Raw genomic sequence first — 21,864 nt, 5'->3', positions numbered from 1 at the left:
TACCTAAAAAAAAAAAAAAAAAAAAAAAAAAAAGAAAGTTTGAATCCTGCCCAAAACTAGCAGTCAACAAGACTAGTAAGTCTGCAAGTAGGCAACCCAGCACATAATGTTAATAGAGTTAAGGAATCAAATCAAGAACAAGGAGAATTGGAATAAGTAGCATGTACAATGCCTGCACTGTAGTGTACCACAAAGAGATGAATAGCTGTTCAACACACTACACAAACAGACTGCAGCTGAATCTTACTAATGAAGCAGGTTCCTCGAAAGCATTCCTGGGAACAAAACCTACTAGTCAATGACTACCAGTCAACTTAAATTTCCCTTTCTCAGCAGATCTCAACATAATCAGCATCCCAAGTGAGCATACTGTATGCCAAAACACCAAGCAGTACAATCACATGGACATAAAGCTCTCATTAGATTTCAGCTTGAAGGCATTTTGATAATGGACACAATAAATCCATAACATATTATAGCAAAACAGAAAAGAGCTTCTATATTAATCAGTTACTACCACACTTCCACTTCAGAGGATCATTTTCAAATGTTTATTATATTCACAAAGCTTGAGTGTTTTTCTTGAAATTTGGCACACTGTATGTGATGTATACCTAATGTATAGGGGAGCTGCATTTTTTAACAAAGTATGTGATCTAAATTCACACAAGTATTTTCAAGAGCTATTTGCAGCCTTGGACAGAATACAAAACCATACTATTTTTTCTAACAGAAGAAACTATTACATCAGCGGGAGATGCTAGAGTCTCAAAATCTGGCGAGGTCACAGAAGCTGATTTCCAGTGACTCAGTGAAAACAGCTTTTCATTTAGTGTGTGACTTCTAATTAAATAATAGCCCTCCCTGACAACGGTGTGCTGACAACACTAATATATTCTCATACAAAAAGACTGAGAAGCCTAAGTACAGAGACCAGCAGTCAGGATGGGAAACTGACATTGGTCACACTGCATTCTGGCTTGCCTCTCCCCTCAGCTCTCTTCTGCACATACCTTTCCTTTGCAAATGCTATCAGCCCAAATCCCTCTAGCCAAACCACTAGAATACCTAGATGCCTTACTATTACCTTTTTTCTAGGATGGTGAACAGTTATGCTTTCAGAAATACTTACCTGTAAGTAAAAAAATACTCTTTCCTAGTAGCAGGTTTTGAGGATTGAAGGGAAATAAGTTGCCTGTGGCAACATCGGTTACACCTGCCTCAAAAAACAGGTCAGTCCATTAAGTCACTGTTGTAACAGCAAATCCGTGCTTGCTCACATGTTCAACTAAATCATGGTGACCATGCAGCCACTTCTCATGTCTGCAAAGCAGCTCTGAAAACACGTTTCAGTGTCGTAGCTTAGAGACTTTTCCTGCTAACAGCACTTTTTTTTTTTTTTTTTTTATTTTCTGACCTATTCCTACCTAATAAAACATAAGTGCTTTTGGCTTAGTATCTCAAATTAGCAGTCAACAAAATTAAAGTCTTATGTAATTTCAAAACCTAAGCAGAAGGAATCAACAGTCAAAAAGATAAATCAAATAATAATTTAAAAAAACTTAGCCAAAGAGAATAAATACATGTGCCATGCAAGTGCTGACTTACTATCTCTTTACTCTCCTCTTTGCAGTTAATTTCCTGGATCCTTTCCAAAATAGCTTTCTCAGAGGGTTTAACTGTTGCCAATCCATTGCTGAGAAGGGCAGCGATTTGCTCTTTGAAAGCCACCAAAGAACTTTGAGCAGTCCTGGCCTCTTCTTTGCTGCTCTTCAAACTTCCATCCAGCTCACTCAAAGATTTCTTCAGATTGTGAAGTTCCTGCTTCGAAGCTTCCCAGCCTCTCTGGTTAGCATTGAGTTTATCTTGGAGGTTTCTGATGTCCATCTCCAAACTCTGTCTTGCTATTCTAGCACTGTCAAGATCCTAAGAATACACAAAAGACTAATTCAAAGTTTTAAAATTCATTAGAACCCCTCCCCATATGCACAAAGCAGGGAGTTACTCAGAAGCAGGTGTTGCACCTAGAGAAATACAGACCCGTATTGCTCACAGTGGCCCAACAACATTAAGGCTTCATGAGAAAACTCCCATTGGAATTAATGAAAGCCCAAAGCCTGCTGTAAACACTTTATAGATAGCTTAACTTCTTGCAGTAACCTGGAAAATTGCATGTAAAGAAATGCTTTTTCAAAAGATGCACTAAGGTGAAGAAACAATAGATCTTACAACACTCAGAACAAAAAATAATAATAATAAAAAAATAATTATTCTGCATTATTGCATCTTCTGAAGAAAACGAGATCACTCATTAAGCACAAATCTGCCTGAGGAAGAGGAGGTCAATGCAGAGCTAAGTGTCCTTCCACAGAGGCTACAGCTGCCCTCATCTGCTGCTCAGCAGGGCTCTGTCAGAGTGCAGAAACATCACTTGGGAAGGATGAATGGGATGGTGGTTCTATCTAGCATCACTGTAATTTTTTAATCTATTTTCTTTTTTTTCATTTTGAAGGAGTCTGTTCCTGTCTACTACTCCTTGCATTTCAGAAGTAATACATTCAAAGATAACATTACCCTTGGTACCAAGGGAGACAGTTTACTGTAGGATAAGCCTAACTGGTGAATAGCCCGTAGGGTTTACTGCTCAGAGCCATCCTCGAATCTTTGGCATTTTGTCATGGTTCTCATTTAGCCTCTGACACCCATAGACTTTTCCTACTAAGCCCAGAGCTTTCAAAAATGATTTTCCCTTTGTCTTCTGATAAATTAAGGCTCAGTTTTCAAGAGAGAAAAATAGCCAGTATACATGTGTATCGGTTGTATATAAAATATTGACCCAACAGGGAGGCAGAACCGTGTATCCTGACCCACAGCACAAAATCAAATGATGAAATATGGAATAAAAACAACCCATTTAAACAAATGAAAAAATTTAGCTCTCATTCAGTCAGCTTTCCTATCCGCGCAATACTAGAAGAGTGTTTGAATATTCATATGTAAAAAGAAAAATTGCAGTCAAATCAACTCAAAGAACAGAAAAGACAGTCTTCATTCCTTATGGTATTACCTGGTTGACAGGAACCAGCCAGAAATAATATTACTTCACACAAGACACAAAATTAAGCAAGAGGATGGCATGTTTACAGAGAGTGACTGAATTTCTCTAGAAATTCCAGGTATTTAGCAGAAGCTCAGTAAGAGGGTTGATATCAACTAAGATGGTCTTCCTCAGAATTTAGAAATTGTTCCAGGAGTAGCTTTGAACATGGTGGCTATGTGGGGGTCTCTCAGGGTCCACCTGTGCTTGCTGTGTGCCACAGTAAGCTCTTTGTATTATTGGCATACATGCTAATCAAGCAGTACATCTGGAAATGGTTATATAAATCAGCAGTGAGGATGGGACAGGAGTTTAGGAAGGCCCTTGGAAATAACATAAATATGCTAAAAATACTAAAATTTTTAAATAGCTTAAAAATTGCAAACATGCAAACACATAAATGAAAACAAACCAAAACAAACCTTGTCATTTAGGTAATTATTTGTTACTTGAACTTTCTACAGTAATTGTAGAACTCTTGGAAACAAATGTTGGCACAATTCTTTGTCTTTTTTATTATTATTATTATTATTATTATTATTATTATTATTATTATTATTATAAAGAAATCCTATTAATAGAAAATTCCCCCCTGTGTTGAGAATTACACTACGGTAATTACAGCAAAGAATAAAGACCAGTTTATTTCAGTTACAATTTTCTGCAGTCTGATTTTTTTCTTTCAGAAAGACAAAGAAAAAGTAGTTTGCCAGTCCCAAGGAGCTTACCTAATTACAATCTCGTTTCTAATTGTGAACATCTGCAAACACACACAGCTGAATCAAAAGATCAAGGTTATAAAATAAGTAACTGCAAGCCTGTTGATGCCTAAACATTTAAAAAACAAAGAAGCTGTATAAGCAATTCACAGAATGAAAAGTAGTAAAATTCAAAGCATTAAAATTATGAACAACCTTCCTTAAAGCCTCTCCTGAATGGAGAATATTTAAAGTAACTAGCTTCCGCAAGGTCAGCATGAACTTAAAACAGTACCTGGAAGCTTGGGCACTGACACGTAAAGGTGGTAGCCCAACTAGAGGCAAAACCCCAAGAACCTGATGGCTCCAGTGCAGGGGGATAGAACAGTTCCGTTCCTAGAAGATGGAATTAATGGAGCTGTAACAGCTTGTGGTTTTTCTTCAGCTCCTCAGTCCCTTGGCCACTGTTCTGTGACTGAATCATATGAAGGTTTTGGTACGCAGCTTATAGGGTCAAAAAAGGTGTCCAGCACTGACATAACAGCTTTTGAAAACAAGAACTATAGAAATTGTTGTTCAAATAAAACAGAAGATGTGATGCAGATTTACCCAGGGTATACTGTGTCAGTGTGACTGACTGTTAGACATGAGAGATGCAGCTGACATGAAGCGGACACACTTATGGGCTGATGTAGAAAGTGGCAGCAGAGACTCTTAAACTATCTGAGACCTAAGCAAAATGATTCATACAGCACGGTGCTGTGCTTACATCTACCTACTCACACCTGGATGGAGTCCATCCCCACTCACCTGCTGGCACTCTGCCTGAGATTAGATAAAATGGAAGAGTATCCAGACCACTGCATAAGATGCCAGTGAGGCCTCCTGAAAACTAATGTATTCAATATTAGGCCAGCTGTATCCACATCAAAAGCTGTAACTGGCAGGGAAAATTACTTCTGTCTTTTAAACATAGAAAGAAAGACTATTTTATCAGTAAAGGCTAAAAAGCTGTATTTAACGCTGGAAAACAAAGTCAGGGAGATGTGATTAAAGAGGCATATGTATGAAAGAGGTAAAACAAGACAGCATAAGATCTTTTAGCTAATAATATATATTAATACATACCCTCATTCTACTGATCTCTCTCCAAAGATGTAATTAATTCACACAAAGTGAAAAATAGCGGAGTAGCATGAGAAGAGCTATTGCAGCTCAGACCAAAGGTTTATGACCAACAGCCAGCCTCTCACAGTAAGCAGTAACAACCATCTCAAAAAGGTTATAAGAGCCAAGGAAGCATAAATTACTTGCTCAGAATACTCTCCCGCCTCAAAATAATTGCAGCTTAGAGACTTTCAGATGTAGAAATGGCCTTTTTTATTTTACAGCACTCAGTGATTTCTTCTTCCATTTTTATGTGCAGTTATTTTTAACCATGATAATTTCCAGCATCTACAGTATCTCATGGTCATAGTTCAATTTTAATTGCCCAAAGAAGTGTATCTACCTGTTTGTTTTGAATTTACTGTCTTTTAATTTCATTTAATGAAACCTTGTTTTATTAGAAAAGAGCAAACAATTATTCTATAGCTTCTCTCCCCTTGGCGCTCATAGTTTTGTGGATCTCTCTCAAGTTACTGCCCAGATGTCTCATCTCAAATCTGAAGAGTCGAAGTCCTTTTAGTCTTTCTTTGTAGAGAAATCACTGTATATTTGCTTTCATCTTTGTTGCCCTTCTCTGAGTTTCTTTCAGTTTTACCACATTTTTAAGGGATGTCAGAATTTCAGTGTTCAAGATGTAGACACACCATGGATTCCAGCAGTGACAAAGTAACATTTTGTTATCTCACAGTAATTTATAATCTGTTTTTCTTACTGCTGTTGACCTGAATTTTTTTTGAGAACTATCATACTCCAATATCTCATTCTAGAGTAATTACAATAAACTGAGCCCATTATTTTGTAATTGTTTTTTTTCCTATAAAACTATTCAGTTCTTCCTTTATGCATAATATTATATCTGTCTACTCATATGAACTGACTCCTCCAAAGAATTCTAGTTATATCTACTGTGAATGATTTTAAAAAAAAGATAAAAAATCCCTAACACATATTATTTTTTTTTCATATTTCTCAAGATTTCAACATAGAAGATTTGTTGTTCTGTCATTTCATCAAGTAATCTTTTTAAGAAAGGGGACACTAGTCAAATCAGTCACTACTTATTGGTCCCAAGGCTGGTTAAGAACTTCTGACTCAACACTATCTACTTCAAATCCATTCAAATTTTCCAGATCTATGAATTGCTTCCTATAGTTCTCCCTTCCTAAAGAAAAATAAAAACTAAAACACATCACCTCAACTGAAGCAGATTCAGAGAAGTCACAACAGGTTCACATTCCAAAAATGCCATAGCTTTTTGTTATGGTTTTAAATAAATGCAAATAATTAATTGGTCGTTTACCTAACTTATATGGTTATAAACAGCAAAAATTGAAATCTTTTGAAATACTTGATTAAAACAGGCTGAAAGATCATTTTTCTCTTATTTTGCATGTATGACACCACAGAAGTATGCCACACCCTATTTAAAAGCCATTATTGTGGCTTTGCATATGAGATTACAATAATATTGATGCTTATATCCAGCACCAGCTTTCATCTTAACTTCTAAAGGAAAAAAAAAAAAAAAAAAAAAAAAGGCAAAAAAAATCTTTTTGTACTGAGTTATACATTTTTAGCTTTCGGAATGGCTTTGCTCAAATTTAAACTGATGAGCAAATTTATTTTGATTTATATTTTTTTAACATGTGGGCTTCCAATACTAGAAAGCATCCACCCACACTTACTTGGCCATCTATATGCTACAATCATGTCAAACAGGTGCTTGTAAGTTTGACAATGTTGTTTCAGAAGCTCTGCGGCAAGACCAAGTCTTGCCACAAAATACTGGCAGAAGAGATGATAGCATGAAGGCTTCTCTTTCCACAGAGCCCTCTGAAGACTTGTGAAACTTTCATTAACAGTCTTCCAGGAACCAACACCACTCATTTCTGTCTTTCATTTTTCCTACACATGTAGCTGCTCCTAAAGCAATTTCTCACTGGAAAGGAAACTGCTCATGTTAAAACGGAGAGCTTTCCTCACCACATTTCACACAGACCACAGCCACCTCATCACACAGCTTTATTGCCCACCAGCCGTGTTACACAGCCCCATCAATTATCTTGGCTGCGGCTAAAGTGATGGAATCTCTTGGCTTTCATTACCTCTCTCTAAACCTCTGGTGTGCTTCCCTAAAGGAGTACGTACAAGGCAAGAGGTAGGCAGCTGCACCAAAGGTGTTACAGGGAAGGATTCTCTCTTGATTCAGTCAACTGTTGCAAAGTTTTTCGCAGAGGAGGTTATTCACTAGGCAAGCCTCTATAGATGTGCCTTAGTTAGTTATTTATCAAAATTATTGATATTGAAGTTATTAAAATGTATCATCTCAATGGTTCACACGCCATGCCATGTTTTCAAAATCTTAAAATTATTTTCATAGGTGCAATATAAAAGAATTGGCTCGTTTTAAAACTATTTTCATAGATGATAGGATATCAGCTTTTCACCTAAAAGACTCTTAAGTGCATCTACATTTTTCCCTAAATTGGTGACAAGAAATTCACTGACTTCTGTGGAGTTAAGACCCCACCGTTTGTAGAACAAAAGAAAAGAAATTCAAAGACACTTTTAGTAACAGTAACATTGTTATGCTTACTGTAAATATTTTTTTTCCTCAGGTTTTAAAATAACTGGAAGTTTAAAATACGGCACGTTCAGTCAGGGATTTATGGAAATATGAAATGAAGCCTTGCTACAGGAAAAGCAAATAACCTAGAGAAAAAAAGACACAAGATTTCACTTCCAATTAGATGAATGGAATGGAATAGTTCAGTTAGAAGGGACCTTCAAAGATCCAACTTGCTGACTACTCCAGGGCTAACCAAAAGTTAAACCATTTTACTGAGCTTTTTATTTTATTGAGGGCATTATCCAGATGTCTTTTAAGCACTCACGGACTTGGGTCATCAAGTGAAATACTGCATAAAGATTCATAAAGAGAAATGCTACACCATAAGAAGGTGGGTACAGACCTGAAAGCTCATGAAACAGCTGAGGCTCTTTCCAGAGAACTCACGCATCTTTAACAGTGATAGTTGCACAGTGTCCAGAGTCTTGCCTGTATTTTGCTGTATAGCTTTCCACATACAGAACAGCAGGGATTACTGTTTATTTTTGCTAAAAATTCACTAACACTGACGGCACCATTTTCTAAAGGACTTTCATGAGATTTTATGCAAAACATACGTATTGTTTCGCATAGTAGTAACGTTAGCTGTTAGCATGGGAACAGATGCAACCCTTGAATCAGGAAACTGAGAGGATGGATATATGGCAAAAAGTACTTTTGCATGCTTGCTTACATACTCACTAGCTACTAGCCACTCTCACAGCACAGACAACAGTTATTTGGCCTAAGGTAGCAGATTCCGACATAACTACTGTCCTTCACTAGCATCTGTCCCTCTACAACCCCTTCCACAACCACAAGCCCATCTTCTCCATTTTCTTTCTTGCTATGACCATATGCTGAGGCACTTGTTATCCATCCAGAGGAAACTCTGGGATTTTTGGCTTGAACGTCTTCCAAGAGTGCAGCATTTAAGTTAAATAATTGGAGAGGGTCTTCAGACCAGAGAAGGATATTTGAACTTACACCATCATTATTAATACTGGCACTTCAATGGGCATCAGGGTCTCAATATACTAAGTCAGTTACATATTTAGAAAAAAAAAAAAAAAAAAAAAAAAAAAAAGTTACATTAACAGGAATGCTAAGTTATAAAAGAGAATGCCAGTATTTTCCAGATGAATTCTTACACCAGCTGTGTCTCCATTTACCACTGCTATACCACAAGAACTTTAAACTAGATTGCTTTTATCTCCCACCTTCCTTGATGATTCAACCTGAAAATATTTGAGATGTCTACTGAAACCTATCTATAAAATACATTTTCTTAATGACTTCTTACAACAAATAGAAATGTATTAAAAAAAATCCAGGTTCTAACTGGGAAAGTCATTATATATTGGGAAAAGCAAAAACTAAAATAATTTGGTCACATCTACAATCAAAGTATTTGAGTATATTAAAGATGTATGAGTGTTTATTGTTTACTCAATTTCTCAATTTCCTTAAATTATATTAGCCTATTTTTAATTAACTATGTTTTCATACAATCAATTTAAAAATTTTATACTGCATACTACTTAGATTTAACTAATAACAATTTAATACATTAATAATTAAAAAATCATTTTTATTATCAATTTTGCATCAGCAGTACATACAGATACATATGAACTAATTAAAATTGATTGATAATATTCTAAATATGTTTTTTGAAGACACTGCATGGTGCACACATTTGCAAAACAGATATTTAAATTAACACTTGAGAGGAATCACAAATACTTCCAGGATGAATCATCAGAGGAAATGAGAAACAGGAACAAGATAGTTTACCAGTTCTTGTGGCTCATCAGTGTCAATGCTATATGAAAGGCAAATTCATCTGAAAGACTACATGCACCTTCTATTCCTTATATAAATACTGTGTAGATATTTATTAAATACTAGAAAGAAATTTGGTTAGAGACTTCTTTTTTTTAAGAGACTGCCAGACATTCTCAAAGAATGTCATAATACTGTAATTAATGATTATCATAATAAATAATCACTGTCTGGGCACACAGAAAGAACGAACAGATATTCCAGTCAGTCTAGAAATCTGGGCAGAATTCAAAAATTACTTTCTGTGAAACACAAATGTGATATCCAGCACTGTCAGAAAGAACTTCTATGTTATGTTTACAGAATTCCAGGAGCACCTTCTCACAATATTCAGTCAGGAATGTGGGATTCTGAAACAAAAGTAATACAGTACAAAAAAAAAAAATGTAGGTGGCTACCTACTGCTAATTAAATTTATTTTGATATTATATTATTTTCTCTTGTTTGCTGTTCTATAGTTGTAATGCACTGAGGTTGACATGGGAATTGGTAAAATTATTGTTTGCTTGCTAATGTTGCTCCAATGGAAACCAGCTGACTTCAACAAATCCTGGAGCATCCAATTTACTAAAGAACATTCTGAATAACTCTCATGTATTAACTTTATATCGTGCTAATATTATCTGAATGCAGCCAACCTGGCTTGCATTTTCTTCATCAAGAATTTCAGAGTCTGTGATCTGTTTACTTCACCATGAGTTAGCTGCCTCTTCCTGGGGCATAAAGAGAGGCAGCTCATCAAGAGAGAGAGCACAGAAAAATCACAAGGAGCGAAGAACCACCTGGCAAGAAAAACTGGAAATGGTTCAGAAAGGAGGCATAAACAGGACTAAGACTGAGGCTTGTCAGAGAAAACTGACAGAACTACTGAACAGAAAGGTTCTGTTCTGTCCCCGTGTAATTAAGAAGAATTTTGAGACGAGACTGGGGCAAAGTGGCCACCATCTTGTAATACAAAACATAGCCAACGTATTGGCTAGCACAGAAACACTTCTTTATTACCTGTGACAGTATGGATTTCTGCTTTTTTCCTTCACAAGTGAACACAAAACAATGCACAACTCTATTCATGTGCTTATTTAAACTGTGCAAAGTCAGACCTACTTTATACCACTAAGGATGCCCTTCTTGTAACCTAAAACATCCAGAGGAACAAGGGATGCTATATATCCTGCTTTAGGTATGCAGTTTAAAAACATTCCTTGTTTTTGCTTATTTTTTCAATACTGAATGTCTCAATATACTTTTGTGAACACAAAACCTTCTCAGGAGATTTATTCAATCTCTGCAAAATTAAGTAGCTAAACTGAAACAGCACCGGAGGAATCTGCAACCTCTAAATAAGCCATTATGGCACACACTTCATTTGAAAGGCAATGCTGATAATTTAGCAAGACGTTTCTGTAAAATGGGCTAAATAAATTATGTATTTGGCATACACGCAATAACAACAGGAAAATATTTTTCATCCAAGTGTTTCAACTTTTGAAATATTTTGGCACTCAGAGCAAACTTGCAAAACAAATCATAAATGAAGCCTCATCTCTGTTTAGAATGTCTCCTGGTTCTGGCTTACCTGGCAGGCGCACCACCCTCTCTCTCCTTATTCACACACATGCTTGAAGAACAGGGACAAAAAGTTCTCAGAAAGGCATGGTTAAGTTTTCAGTCCAGGTTCACCCTCACTCCAATTTGAGTCTTAGGAAATTTTACACAGGTTGTTACGAAGCATTTTCAGCAGTAAGTAAAATTTACGACCCTTGTGGTACTTAACATTCATTTTCCCCACAACAAATTCTTTCTTCTTAAAAGCATGCTGTCAGCTCTCTCATCTGCTAAGTATTTTGCCTACAACAAAATCAGAACACTTTATCCTTTAAAGTGTATGATTGTGATAATTCATTCAGGGCAAAAGTAGTCCTGGAGGGGTGGAGAAAACATTAACGTATATTAACATAACAGTCAGTTACACATAACTCAACTACACATTTGGCAGTTTAATTTTCTTATTTTCTTTAGTTCTGACCATCAGCTTTAACCACACTTCCCTAGTACCTGCTAGAAATTTTCATTATGGTTTTAGTAAACTGCTTCCTTTTTGCAGTTATCACTCAAAGTACAAAGTAATAAAGAAAACTGCTGCAGTAGTTGACTTTGTTCTTTCTTTGCAATATACCAAAGACTTACGGCAAGCTCTCTTGGAGTACTTAAATCCTTAAATCATATCTTTTTATTTCCAAATTGTACCTAGGTGAATTTGGTGAATACTTGACTTACAACTTCACCTACAGTTCTCATTTCACCATCCTTCCTGCTGAACATTTTGCCTCTACAGGTTCTCCACAGTAAAGTTGTACTTTTCTGCAAGAGACAACCTACTGCCTACAACATTTCGGGTATGAGTCAACTGAGTACTTATGAAATACTGGATATTATTATGCAGTGAAACAAGATAATCTGGTGTGTCTGAAAGCCAAGACACTTTATTTCCAGACCTTAAGAGGAAAAGAAAGAATAAAATAGGATTCTACTAATTCCTTTCATTCTCATTAGAATTTTTGAAGGATCTGAGTAACAGAATCATCAGAAAACTTGCAACATCACATGAGTATTATTTAAACAAGCAATTTTTCCATTTTTCCATGTTTGTGCCTCAGTTATATTCACACTTTTACAATGCTTTAGAAAAACTCCTGCTTAATTAAATGTTTGTGCAAGCAGCAAAGGCTACAATATGAAGGGAGCAAAAATATCAATTTGCAAGCATCATCAGAAGACATCAAATCTAAATCAGTTCTATCTTGCACAGTTATTGTTTAATTTCCATATATCTTAAGATTTCAAAAAGCTGAGAATAACCTTAGAATAACCTCTTGTTTTTTACTAAAGATCCTCATTAGTGAAAGTCTTTCAGAAGTACTTTTTCTCATGCAACTCCTATCCAAAATTGATTTGAAATTTTGAGAAATTAAAATTAAAAATGAAAACTAGACAAACATATGCATGATTCAGTTATGTACCTTACTACATTTTTCCATGTCTTGATAGTATCCTGCTGCCTTTTTCTGCTCTTTGGTTGCTTCTGAAACAAGCCTCATGATAGTTTCTCTGCTAGCCTTGGACTCCATCTCATGGCCATCAATAGCTTCTTGAAGAGCAGCAACCTGACCTTTTAGTGCCAGATTTTCTTTACATATTTCACAGACCTAGAGAGAGAATTCAAATAGCGGAAACATTTTTTAAACATTTAACAATGATGTTTATTCATCCCAGTCTACAGCTCCTAATCATCCTAATACAGGCATGCTGTTTCTGGGACCCCTAGGCCAGATTTATAATTGCATTCTATTACTCCTTTCTAAACGAGTAGAAAGTCAATTAAAATGAGAACCTTATTCCCACCAGAAACCCACATCTTAATGCAATGTGGTTCAGATTTACTCCCACACAATCTCTATGATCTACTAAAGAGGTGAAGAGCTACTGGCACTTTTGAGTATCTGCAGCTGACATAAAGCAGGTCTCAAAACGAAAACAGATCATATAACTATCTTCATGTGAAAAGCAGACTGTTTTGGTTGGGCTAGTTAAGATTTATACCTCTCATTTGGAACGACAAACTGAAAGCTGATTTTATGCTTGAAACTTTTTAGGCAAAGGAAGATTTGAGTTAGTAATAGCTATTTTATGAGCGTATTCAAGAGCAGGGCCAAATACCTGGTGGGCTGCTCTGCGGAACAGCCGGCACCTTGGAAAAAGGAGTATTTCCAGTAAGATTATGGTGCTGTTTTGGTACATTACGTTGTTTCCAAGTAGGGAGTAGATAAGTGTGAGTGCTTCAAAGACTGCATTAGGAAAAAATGTACCCTGACTGGTAGCTAAGTTTTCCTAATGGACACAATTTTCAGTGCAAGCTAGATTTCCCAACTAGATCTATTAATTTTTAGGAAGGAAAGGAAAAAAAAAGAGCCGATGTATACTTAAAATAAATAAATAAATAAATGTTTATTTGCGTAATTTAAAGCACGTAAGAGGTACAGCTTAATGCAAGTATCTTAGCCTCCAATGACAACTAGCCAAGTTCTGTTACATGTATCTGTTGCAATTTCAATATGCTTGTAATATTATGAGGGCAAGGACTGTAAGAAAACATTGTGACACCTACTTAGATCATCTTATTTTATTAAGGTTTCCTTATAGCCAGGACAGTTATAGTATGAATATAACAAAAGAGAAATTCCCAAAATACCAAGTGTGCTCCCAAGTGAAGAAAAGTGGGGATACAGAAGACTAGACACTACATAAGAAGAATGCATAAAATTAGGATAAAGTGCCCTTCAGCAGCCTCTAAAAAGGTTGAAAGAGTACACAAACAATTTTCCTTTCCTAAGTGGATGTTCTGCATTCAGTACTTCAGGAATATTCTGAGGGGAGATAATAATTTTTTATGCTTAAGTTTCAAATACACCCTCTATTGATTCATAGCATTTTATTACACAGTTAACAGTTACACAGGGCACAGTTAAGTTTGTTTTAGCAAATGCCATTTCAGATATTTCTATTTAATGGTACGTCAGATTGAGATAAATATTGAATACAAGTGGTAGAATTTACACGTCATCTTGTGATGCCCATTGCTAATGTTTTCAGGAAAGCTTTCAACCATATCAAGGTTGTACTTGGAAACTATAGGCTGATAAAATATGTATGCAAATAAGACTGAGTTCACTGAAGTCAATTACTGTTCAACACCTTTGAAAATCAGGCCAATATGAAAAACCTGTCTTAAATGATACCACTCTGCAAATCATTATTTAACACAAAAATTCCTGTCTTTATCACTTGTTTTGTTTGTTGTTTTTTTGTTGATAAACAAATATTCTTCTACTAGTTTTCTATATAGAAGGACAAAGTCATTTTGTCAAAACAGTTTTGTTTTGTTTTTTGTCTGCTTGTTTTGTTTTTATGAATTAACCTAACTTTGTTACTCCTGTGGATATTCCTAAAACACAGTAAAAGATTTTAATAAGTCTTGCCCAAGCATATTAGAAAACCCTTGCTAACACATAATCACCTTTGACATTAAATGTTCCTGTGGTTTCTCTTTCTCTCTGATGTCTGTGTCCAAGAATTCAGAAAGCTGTGAAAGGAGCTCTTCATACTTTCTGCTGATCTTAGAAGCTTGTGTCTTGCTTTCTTCACACTCACTCAAATATTTACTAATTCAACAAAACAAACAAAAAAACACATCAGGATAAAAGTTCCCTGAAACAGAATTCTAGGCAAGGGATATTATCCCAAAATAATTGTTAGCTTCTGCATACTGGAAAATGAATTTTGAAAGTTACATATGTAATGTTGTTCTCTCTACATATCGTTTAATATATATGATTTTGTTAGTCACCTTATGTGTGAACACTTCATCTTTGCTTTTGATTGCACTTTAAAGAATCTTCTACAATCCCAACCACATTCTCAGCACAAAATTTCAATGAAATGCAAGAACTAGGTAGCATCAATGAACTCTGTCCTCAGGATATTCAAAATGGAGGCTGCACGTAAAAGCTTCGGAAAAGTAAGGGGGAAGAGTGATCCAATTACAGTAAAAATATATAAAAGCACTTAGCATCCCTCTCTAACGAAACCAACAGCGCTGCTCAAAAAACAGGGGAAAGAGAAGCCTGGATTCAGATTAAAGGCATCCATTTAATAAATAAATAAATACATAAAAATCAAGGGATTACCACAATATTATGCAGAAAAGGAAGCTTTTTGTCAATTTCATTGCTTTCAAAAGATGCCTACCATACAGATAGGCACCTCATGTGAAACACCTGTCAGTCCTATCGCTAAAGGTAGCAATATGAACAGCAGGTATCAGTTTGTAAGTGTTCTCTGTAAGAATGAACAAACAGCAGAGTGGCCTAAATATGTTAACACCCTTCCCGTTGCCAGGAACAAATCCATGTGTGAGAAGCATGCATTGCCATAGCCTGCACAGATAGCAAATGTGTAGGTCTAAATCTTGCTCATGATGCCCTAACACTGAGCATCACTCCTGAAAAACTACAAAGAGAGTGAATAACAAAAATAATCCCCCAAACAAAGCTCAAAATGACTATTCATTTAATCCAAACATCAACTCCAAAACTACTTTGGCGTATCTTATTAGAAGGAGGAGCAGTTTATACTCATGGTACACCAGTCTCAGTACGCTTGTCAACTGATGCTGCAGAAAGGAACTGCTAACAAGCTGTCCATAGCTAATCCCAACAGCATGCAGAGATTGGATATAACGTTACCATACAGCACAGAAACTGCATTGACAATTCTCAGTTTGGATTCATTCTCTGATAAAACCCACAGAAAAGGTACTCAGTGGTAAAAATACACTCAGTGCAATAGACAAATCTATTGAGCTTCCAGATAAGAAATAACAACAACAAAAAAATCCTTTCTAAAGAAAAGTCTTCACAAAGATTTGAACACTGGATTAAATGAGATGTGAGATATCACCTAACAGCTGTCTAGGGCAAGTAGGTTATTGAAATTGTTAAATATTTGGTCATGAGAGCACAGCACTGTTCTAACTTTTCAAGGTGGGCACGCTAGCCATTTCTGGGCTCATTCTTCTCCATTTCTGATTTCTTCCTCTCTAGGATGGCAATCAAACAGGCACAGAGCACACTTCATAATCAATTTCATAAAAGCAGCGTGAGCCACCTATAGAAAATGCACAGTGCGAAGGCAATCCATTAAATGTCCATTAGATTGCTGTAAGACAGTCCTGGAAAACTTCAGGATGGAACCTTAGGAGAGGGGAAGGCACAGTTGTTGTCAATGCTTCGAAGGGGAAGAGAGGAGAACAAAGAGGAATGGAAAACATTAATTACTGCTCTGCACAGGATGCAGAGAACTCTGTGTAATACTGCACAGCACCCACGGTGAACCATGAGAGCTTTGCTTTCTGCAAAGCACACTCTGGCCCTCAGAAAACAAGCACCTCGCAGCTTTCTCACCTCCAGGCAACTGGCATTCTCCTCCATTACCCCAGCAAAACTACGCTGTGAGGTGGTTACTAAACTGCTCTCCTGAGGAGGGATACATCAGCAGTGAAAAGGTATGAAAACCCAGAAATGCCATACATGCACACATATACATTAGAATATTGTATTAGATTGACTGCTGATCATGCAAATTATTCTATGGCTCTGAAAGTAAGGTGCATCACCCACAGAACCATGACTGCTGCTAAAAATAAACAACTGGAAGAACAAAGCATATACTTGACAACCCGACGAATAACCTAATTACCTCTAGTACAGCCATAAAGGTGTCAGCACTTAGATAATAGGCATTCAGGTACAAAAAGTGGAACACAGCTCTTTCACAGTTTTGCTAGCTCTTCAGAACTAATGAGCAAAGAGAATGGGAGAAAAAAAAAATGCTCTTCACAGCTCAGGTTCTAAAAATACTTTGGCAATAGACACGTTGAATAGAAAAGTACCATTTTTAATAGGGGAGATATACATCTTGGAAACCAATCACAGAATGCATTAAATATTTTTGACTGGATCCCTTGGTATACAATGTAAGTGAGCATTTCATGCCTACTGGCTTGCTCTTCCCTTTTATCAGTGGTTTTCAATTAAAATCTTGAATAACTAGTTATGAACAGTCATGTTCTACTAAGGTGGTCAGACTAAGCAAGTTCACTACTGAGTCAACACATTGATTAGTATTAAGGGGCATATGTAACCACCAGCTGAGGAAGAGAAAAAGCTTTGAAAGCATGTACCTTAGATTCATAATCAGTTTAATCCAACATGGCTGTTTTTCCAGAACAGCAGGTTCACTTCCCTTTGTCCCTTTCCTTTTGCCAACCGTCTAGTGGTCCAGGCAGGTACACAGCTAACTGGATCTGGGATTGTCAGAGCTGCAAATTGAACTTTTTATTTTGCTCACTTTTCTCTTGGAGCAGATCCCTGGTCCCTGACCACCATGCAGCAACACAAATGGAAGTACTGACACATGTAACATGAGCAAAACAGAGCAGCTAGCTAAAAGACAGGACCACAGTGGGAGCAACAGCACAGATTTATACCACATAAAACTTACCATATCCCTGTAACAATAGGCTAACTCTGATGCACGGTATTTTGGCAGATTTCTCCTACCAAGTGAAGTAAACAGGATAGGAGGCCCTTCTTTCTCTTTTTGCAAAAGTAGCATTTTAAAGAATCTTAACAACCATTATCTCAGAGACTGTGATGTTTTCTATGTTGCTAGGATGTATAATACACTTTCTCCTTTACTATCCCTTGCTTATATTGGGATTGTATCTAAAAACCCCATCAATGAACACTAGCACTCCCCAGGCAGGTTCTTTTAGCAATCCAGCTCATAACAGACAAGTGTACTGCAATGGATTTCTCCAGATACTAAAATAACTTAATTATCCACTTCTAACTCACAGAGCCTGAAAGAGCTGTGCAAAAATACTGATTTGAGAATTACATATATCTGGTAACGCTTGTCTTGCTTTTAATTAGACAGTATCAAGATAGACACAGATATTAGCCTTGTAATGGTGAAAAATCCATTAAGAAAGAATCATAGAATGGCTCGGGTTGGAAGGGACCTCAAAGATCATCTAACTCATACCCCCTGCCATAGGCAGGGATGCCACCCACTAGATCAGGTTGGCCAAGACCCCATCCAGCCTGGCCTTGAAAACCTCCAGGGATGGGACATCCACAACTTCTCTGCCAACCTGTTCATGTGTCTCAGCACCCTTACAGTGTAGAACTTCCTCCTAATGTCTAGTATAAATCTTTTTTTAGTTTAAATAAATCTCTTTATCTTTTTTTTTTTTTTTAAAAAAATAAATCTCTTTTAGTTTAAGATCATTCCCCCTTGTCCTATCTTTATCTACCTGAGTAAAGAGTCACTCTCTATCTTTTTTATAAGACCCCTTTAAGTACTGTAAAGCCACAATGAGGTCTCCCCGGTGCCTTTTTCTTCTCCAGGCTGAACATCCCCAACTCTCTCAGCCTTTCTTCATAAGATGGGGGCTCCAGCTCCTTGACAATCTTTGTAGCCCTCCACTGGACCCACTATCAGCTCCACATCTTTCTTGTGCTGGGGCCCCAGACCTGAATGCAGCACTCCAGGTGGGGCTTCACAAGGGCAGAACAGAGGGGAAAAATCACCTCCCTCCACCTGCTAGCCACTCCTCTGTTGACACAGCCCAGGATGCAGTTGGCCTTCTGGGCTGCAAGTGCACACTGCTGGCTCATGTTACGCCCTTCATCCACCAGAACCCCCAAGTCCTTCTCTGCGGGGCTGCTCTCAATGAGTTCTTCTACCAGGCTGTACTCCTGTCCAGGACTGCCACCACCCAGGTGCAGCACCTCGCACTTGGACTTGTTGAACCTCATGCGGTTCACATGGGCTCACTTCTCCAGCCTGTCCAGGTCCTTCTGGATGGCATCTCTTCCTTCTATCGTATCAACTGCACCTCTCAGCTTGTTGTCATCTGCAAACTTGCTGATGATGCACTCAATCCCATCATCTATGTCACTGATGAAGAGAGTGAAAAGCACTGGTCCCAAGACAGACTCCTGAGGGACATGGCTTGTCATTGGTCTCCACCTGGACATAGAACCATTGACCACTGCTCTCTGGGTGTGGCCATTGAGCCAATTCCTTATCCTTTTTTTTTATTTGGGGGGAGGGTGGTAAATATTGTGGTTACACCAAGCTGACTCATTATAGTGATTTCTTCTCCAAAGGACACAGCTCTTAAAACTCCATTTATGGTCTAACAATTCAAACCAAAATACAAGTTTCAATACCTTCCACACACTCAGGTACAATTGTTTTACAAAACGTAACTGCAGATCTGAATTCTGTTGTAAAGTCTGCCCAACAACTTATTTTTCTGTTGACAGTTGAAGCTTTCTGTCATCAAAAAACATTTCTCATCTCACATGAATCTTACTTAAGTTTGGCATTTTGCTCATGAAGTTTCTCCTTCAGCTCACAGTTTTCCTTGAATGCTGCCTGAGCTGTCAGCTCAGCCTGTTTTTTAGAAGTGGCAAGCACACTGGACTCGTCCTCTGTCTCTTGAACTCGGGTTTGCAAAGACAGGAGAAGAGATGCCTGTCTAGCATTGTTTTCCTTGTAGCTTTCAGCTTCAGCCTTCAGCTCTTGATAAGAGGCTTCCTTAGAAACCATCCTGGACCTGAGTTCTAGAAGCTATAAACAGAAAATGAGAAAATTAATTAAAAAGGAAAAACAATTTTGTGCAGACTAAAATGTTTGACTGCATTAAAAGTACAATAACGTGACAAGAAACACAGACTTGTGAGAAGACAGTCTTCTATCACTGTGAAACTCAGTGGAGGGAGACAATCTTATTTTATATTACTAAAATAAAATAATAGGGGAAAAAAAGCTTATGTTGTATAATACAACTTGATATAATCTCTCTGCCTGGAAGATAAATTTGCTTACAAATACAGAATTAGGAAATACCCACATTACTTCTCACACACAGCCTTAACTCACCTCCCTTATGCAGCTGCCTTACAATAGTTATTATTAACACCACCATTCCCTCTTTTTTGCCTGCGTCCTCCCTGCTCAATTCCACAAATAACGTATAGCTGTGGGGAGATGGAATAGCAAAGTATCCTGTTTTATGAGAGTGGAACTTTTTGATGATTATCATATTCAGAGGCAAAGAAGTTTCTGGAGATTTGTGCTTTAAGGTAACCTCTTTCCAGCTTATGCAAAGAGTTATTTTTTGGTCAGATGACTCAATTAAACGTAGCTGGATTGACACAGAAACAGTAAGAGAGACTTGTAAGGAGGAGGAGGGAGATTACTGCCAAATGTTAAGAACCTGATCCAGAGATGTTAGAACTTCCCAGCAGTTCATGGAGTTCATTCATTTTTCTTTACCTTTCCCTCTCTTTTTGTTAAAGTACCATTTTCCATTGAATTATTTATGCTACAAACTTCTGCAAAAGATTGAGCAGATGTAAAAGATTGCAAAAGATTGGCAGATGTACCAGGCACACACAAAATTTCAATTCAACTATTTTACTTTGTTAAAAGCAACATATGATTTAAAGCAAAACTTTTTGTGTTAAGGATTGTTTCAGCTTTCCTGACAATTCCAGCTGTAAGCAGCATGGCTTTTAACTTGTGGCAAGCATCAGTCAATATTTAAGACATCAAGCTGCAATATAGCAGGTCAGAAAATTCATGGTTCTACCAGGAGCTTCTGGTGCAACCAAACCTAAGATACTCAGAGTGAAATTCCAGGAGGCTGGTGAGCCACCTGAACAGCCACTGCCTCTGGAGCTGACATAAACCAGCACTGATTTTGAGAAAAGCAGCTCCATCCTTTCCCAGTCTCATAGGCTTCATGTCCATACTCCACCCTCTTCTTTGCACTAGCAGAAATACTCCTATGGCGATGAGGTGAAATAGATCAGGAAACTGATCCGGCTCAAAAAAGGACCCAGAAGGAAAGGCTTTATCTTTCAGCTGGATCCGTTCCACAGTCCAGCACACCATAAAAGACAAAGACATTTGTGCCAAGGCAAGGGATAGGACAGTGTGGGAAAGGAAACAAGCAGCTGAAGGAACAACAGGATTGCTTTGTTTGGCAGTTAAACCAAGTTATGGTAGCTTAAAGTGTTCATAACCTTAAAATTTTCTCTGTGGTTCAACTCTCCATCTGCAAAATGTGATATTTTTTCCTCTGTCTATTGCCTTTGTGGTCAGTTCCAATAGCAGAAAAAAACAAGAATAATCCCATATTATGAATTTTAAGAGTGCTCAGCATAACTGGGCTCTGACCTCAACTGGGTCATGAAGGTCTTTATTAAGAAGAGTATGAACAGCTGCTTTCTTGAGTATTCTTCTGTTTTGCAAGAACAGCGCTGAAAGATTCTATAAATCAGTTGGTCATGCTGGCAATAAAGCCATTCGAGATTTCCAGTAAAAAAAGAAAAAAATCTGTCTATGAGAACATGGAATTCTGTACAACTTTACAAAGAAGAAATTTAGAGTACTGATCCTCGATAACAATTAACTGTAAAGGATCTCTGCAGTAATTTCAGGATCAACTGGTCGAATTCAAGCTCAGCTGATAGACACTCATCCCTGTAGTTCTGACTGGATACTGAATAAACAATTCATTCTTCTACAATATTACATGTTCTTCCTGTTTCCCATATTCAGCTATCTACAACAAAATAAATTTTATTTTATTTCATTGACTCTTTTTTAAGGTTCAGAAGCTATGCAAGTGTCTCTCAAAGCACTTTACAGAGGTCAAGAGAAGTACACATTTGTAAAGTGTACAGACGTTTAAAGAACTACTTGGATGAATGTTCACGTCTCTATCAATTATGTATCTATGTATACTTACG

At 37.2% G+C, this 21,864-nt stretch overlaps 1 protein-coding gene and 1 long non-coding RNA gene across 11 annotated transcripts in view; both read right to left on the bottom strand.

The window, feature by feature from the left end:
• Positions 1–21,864, bottom strand: part of CCDC170 (coiled-coil domain containing 170) — a 49,008-nt gene that overhangs the window by 12,538 nt on the left and 14,606 nt on the right. For all 10 annotated transcript variants that reach the window (XM_035322972.1, XM_035322963.1, XM_035322970.1 and 7 more), the window contains 4 exons: positions 19,419–19,675; positions 14,490–14,634; positions 12,436–12,621; positions 1,609–1,926 (listed from right to left, as the gene is read on the bottom strand). In XM_035322972.1, coding sequence (XP_035178863.1) covers positions 1,609–1,926; positions 12,436–12,621; positions 14,490–14,634; positions 19,419–19,675 — 906 coding nt within the window. The remainder of the gene's footprint in view (positions 1–1,608; positions 1,927–12,435; positions 12,622–14,489; positions 14,635–19,418; positions 19,676–21,864) is intronic.
• Positions 3,655–5,841, bottom strand: LOC118165082. Its single transcript, XR_004749844.1, has 2 exons — positions 4,924–5,841; positions 3,655–4,299 (listed from the first exon to the last, which is right to left on the bottom strand). It is a non-coding gene; the product is annotated as an uncharacterized LOC118165082 (long non-coding RNA).

This window comes from Oxyura jamaicensis, chromosome 3 (genome assembly GCF_011077185.1).
Source record: "Oxyura jamaicensis isolate SHBP4307 breed ruddy duck chromosome 3, BPBGC_Ojam_1.0, whole genome shotgun sequence".
NCBI lineage: Eukaryota > Metazoa > Chordata > Aves > Anseriformes > Anatidae > Oxyura > Oxyura jamaicensis.
This window is presented reverse-complemented; position numbering and strand designations above follow the sequence as displayed.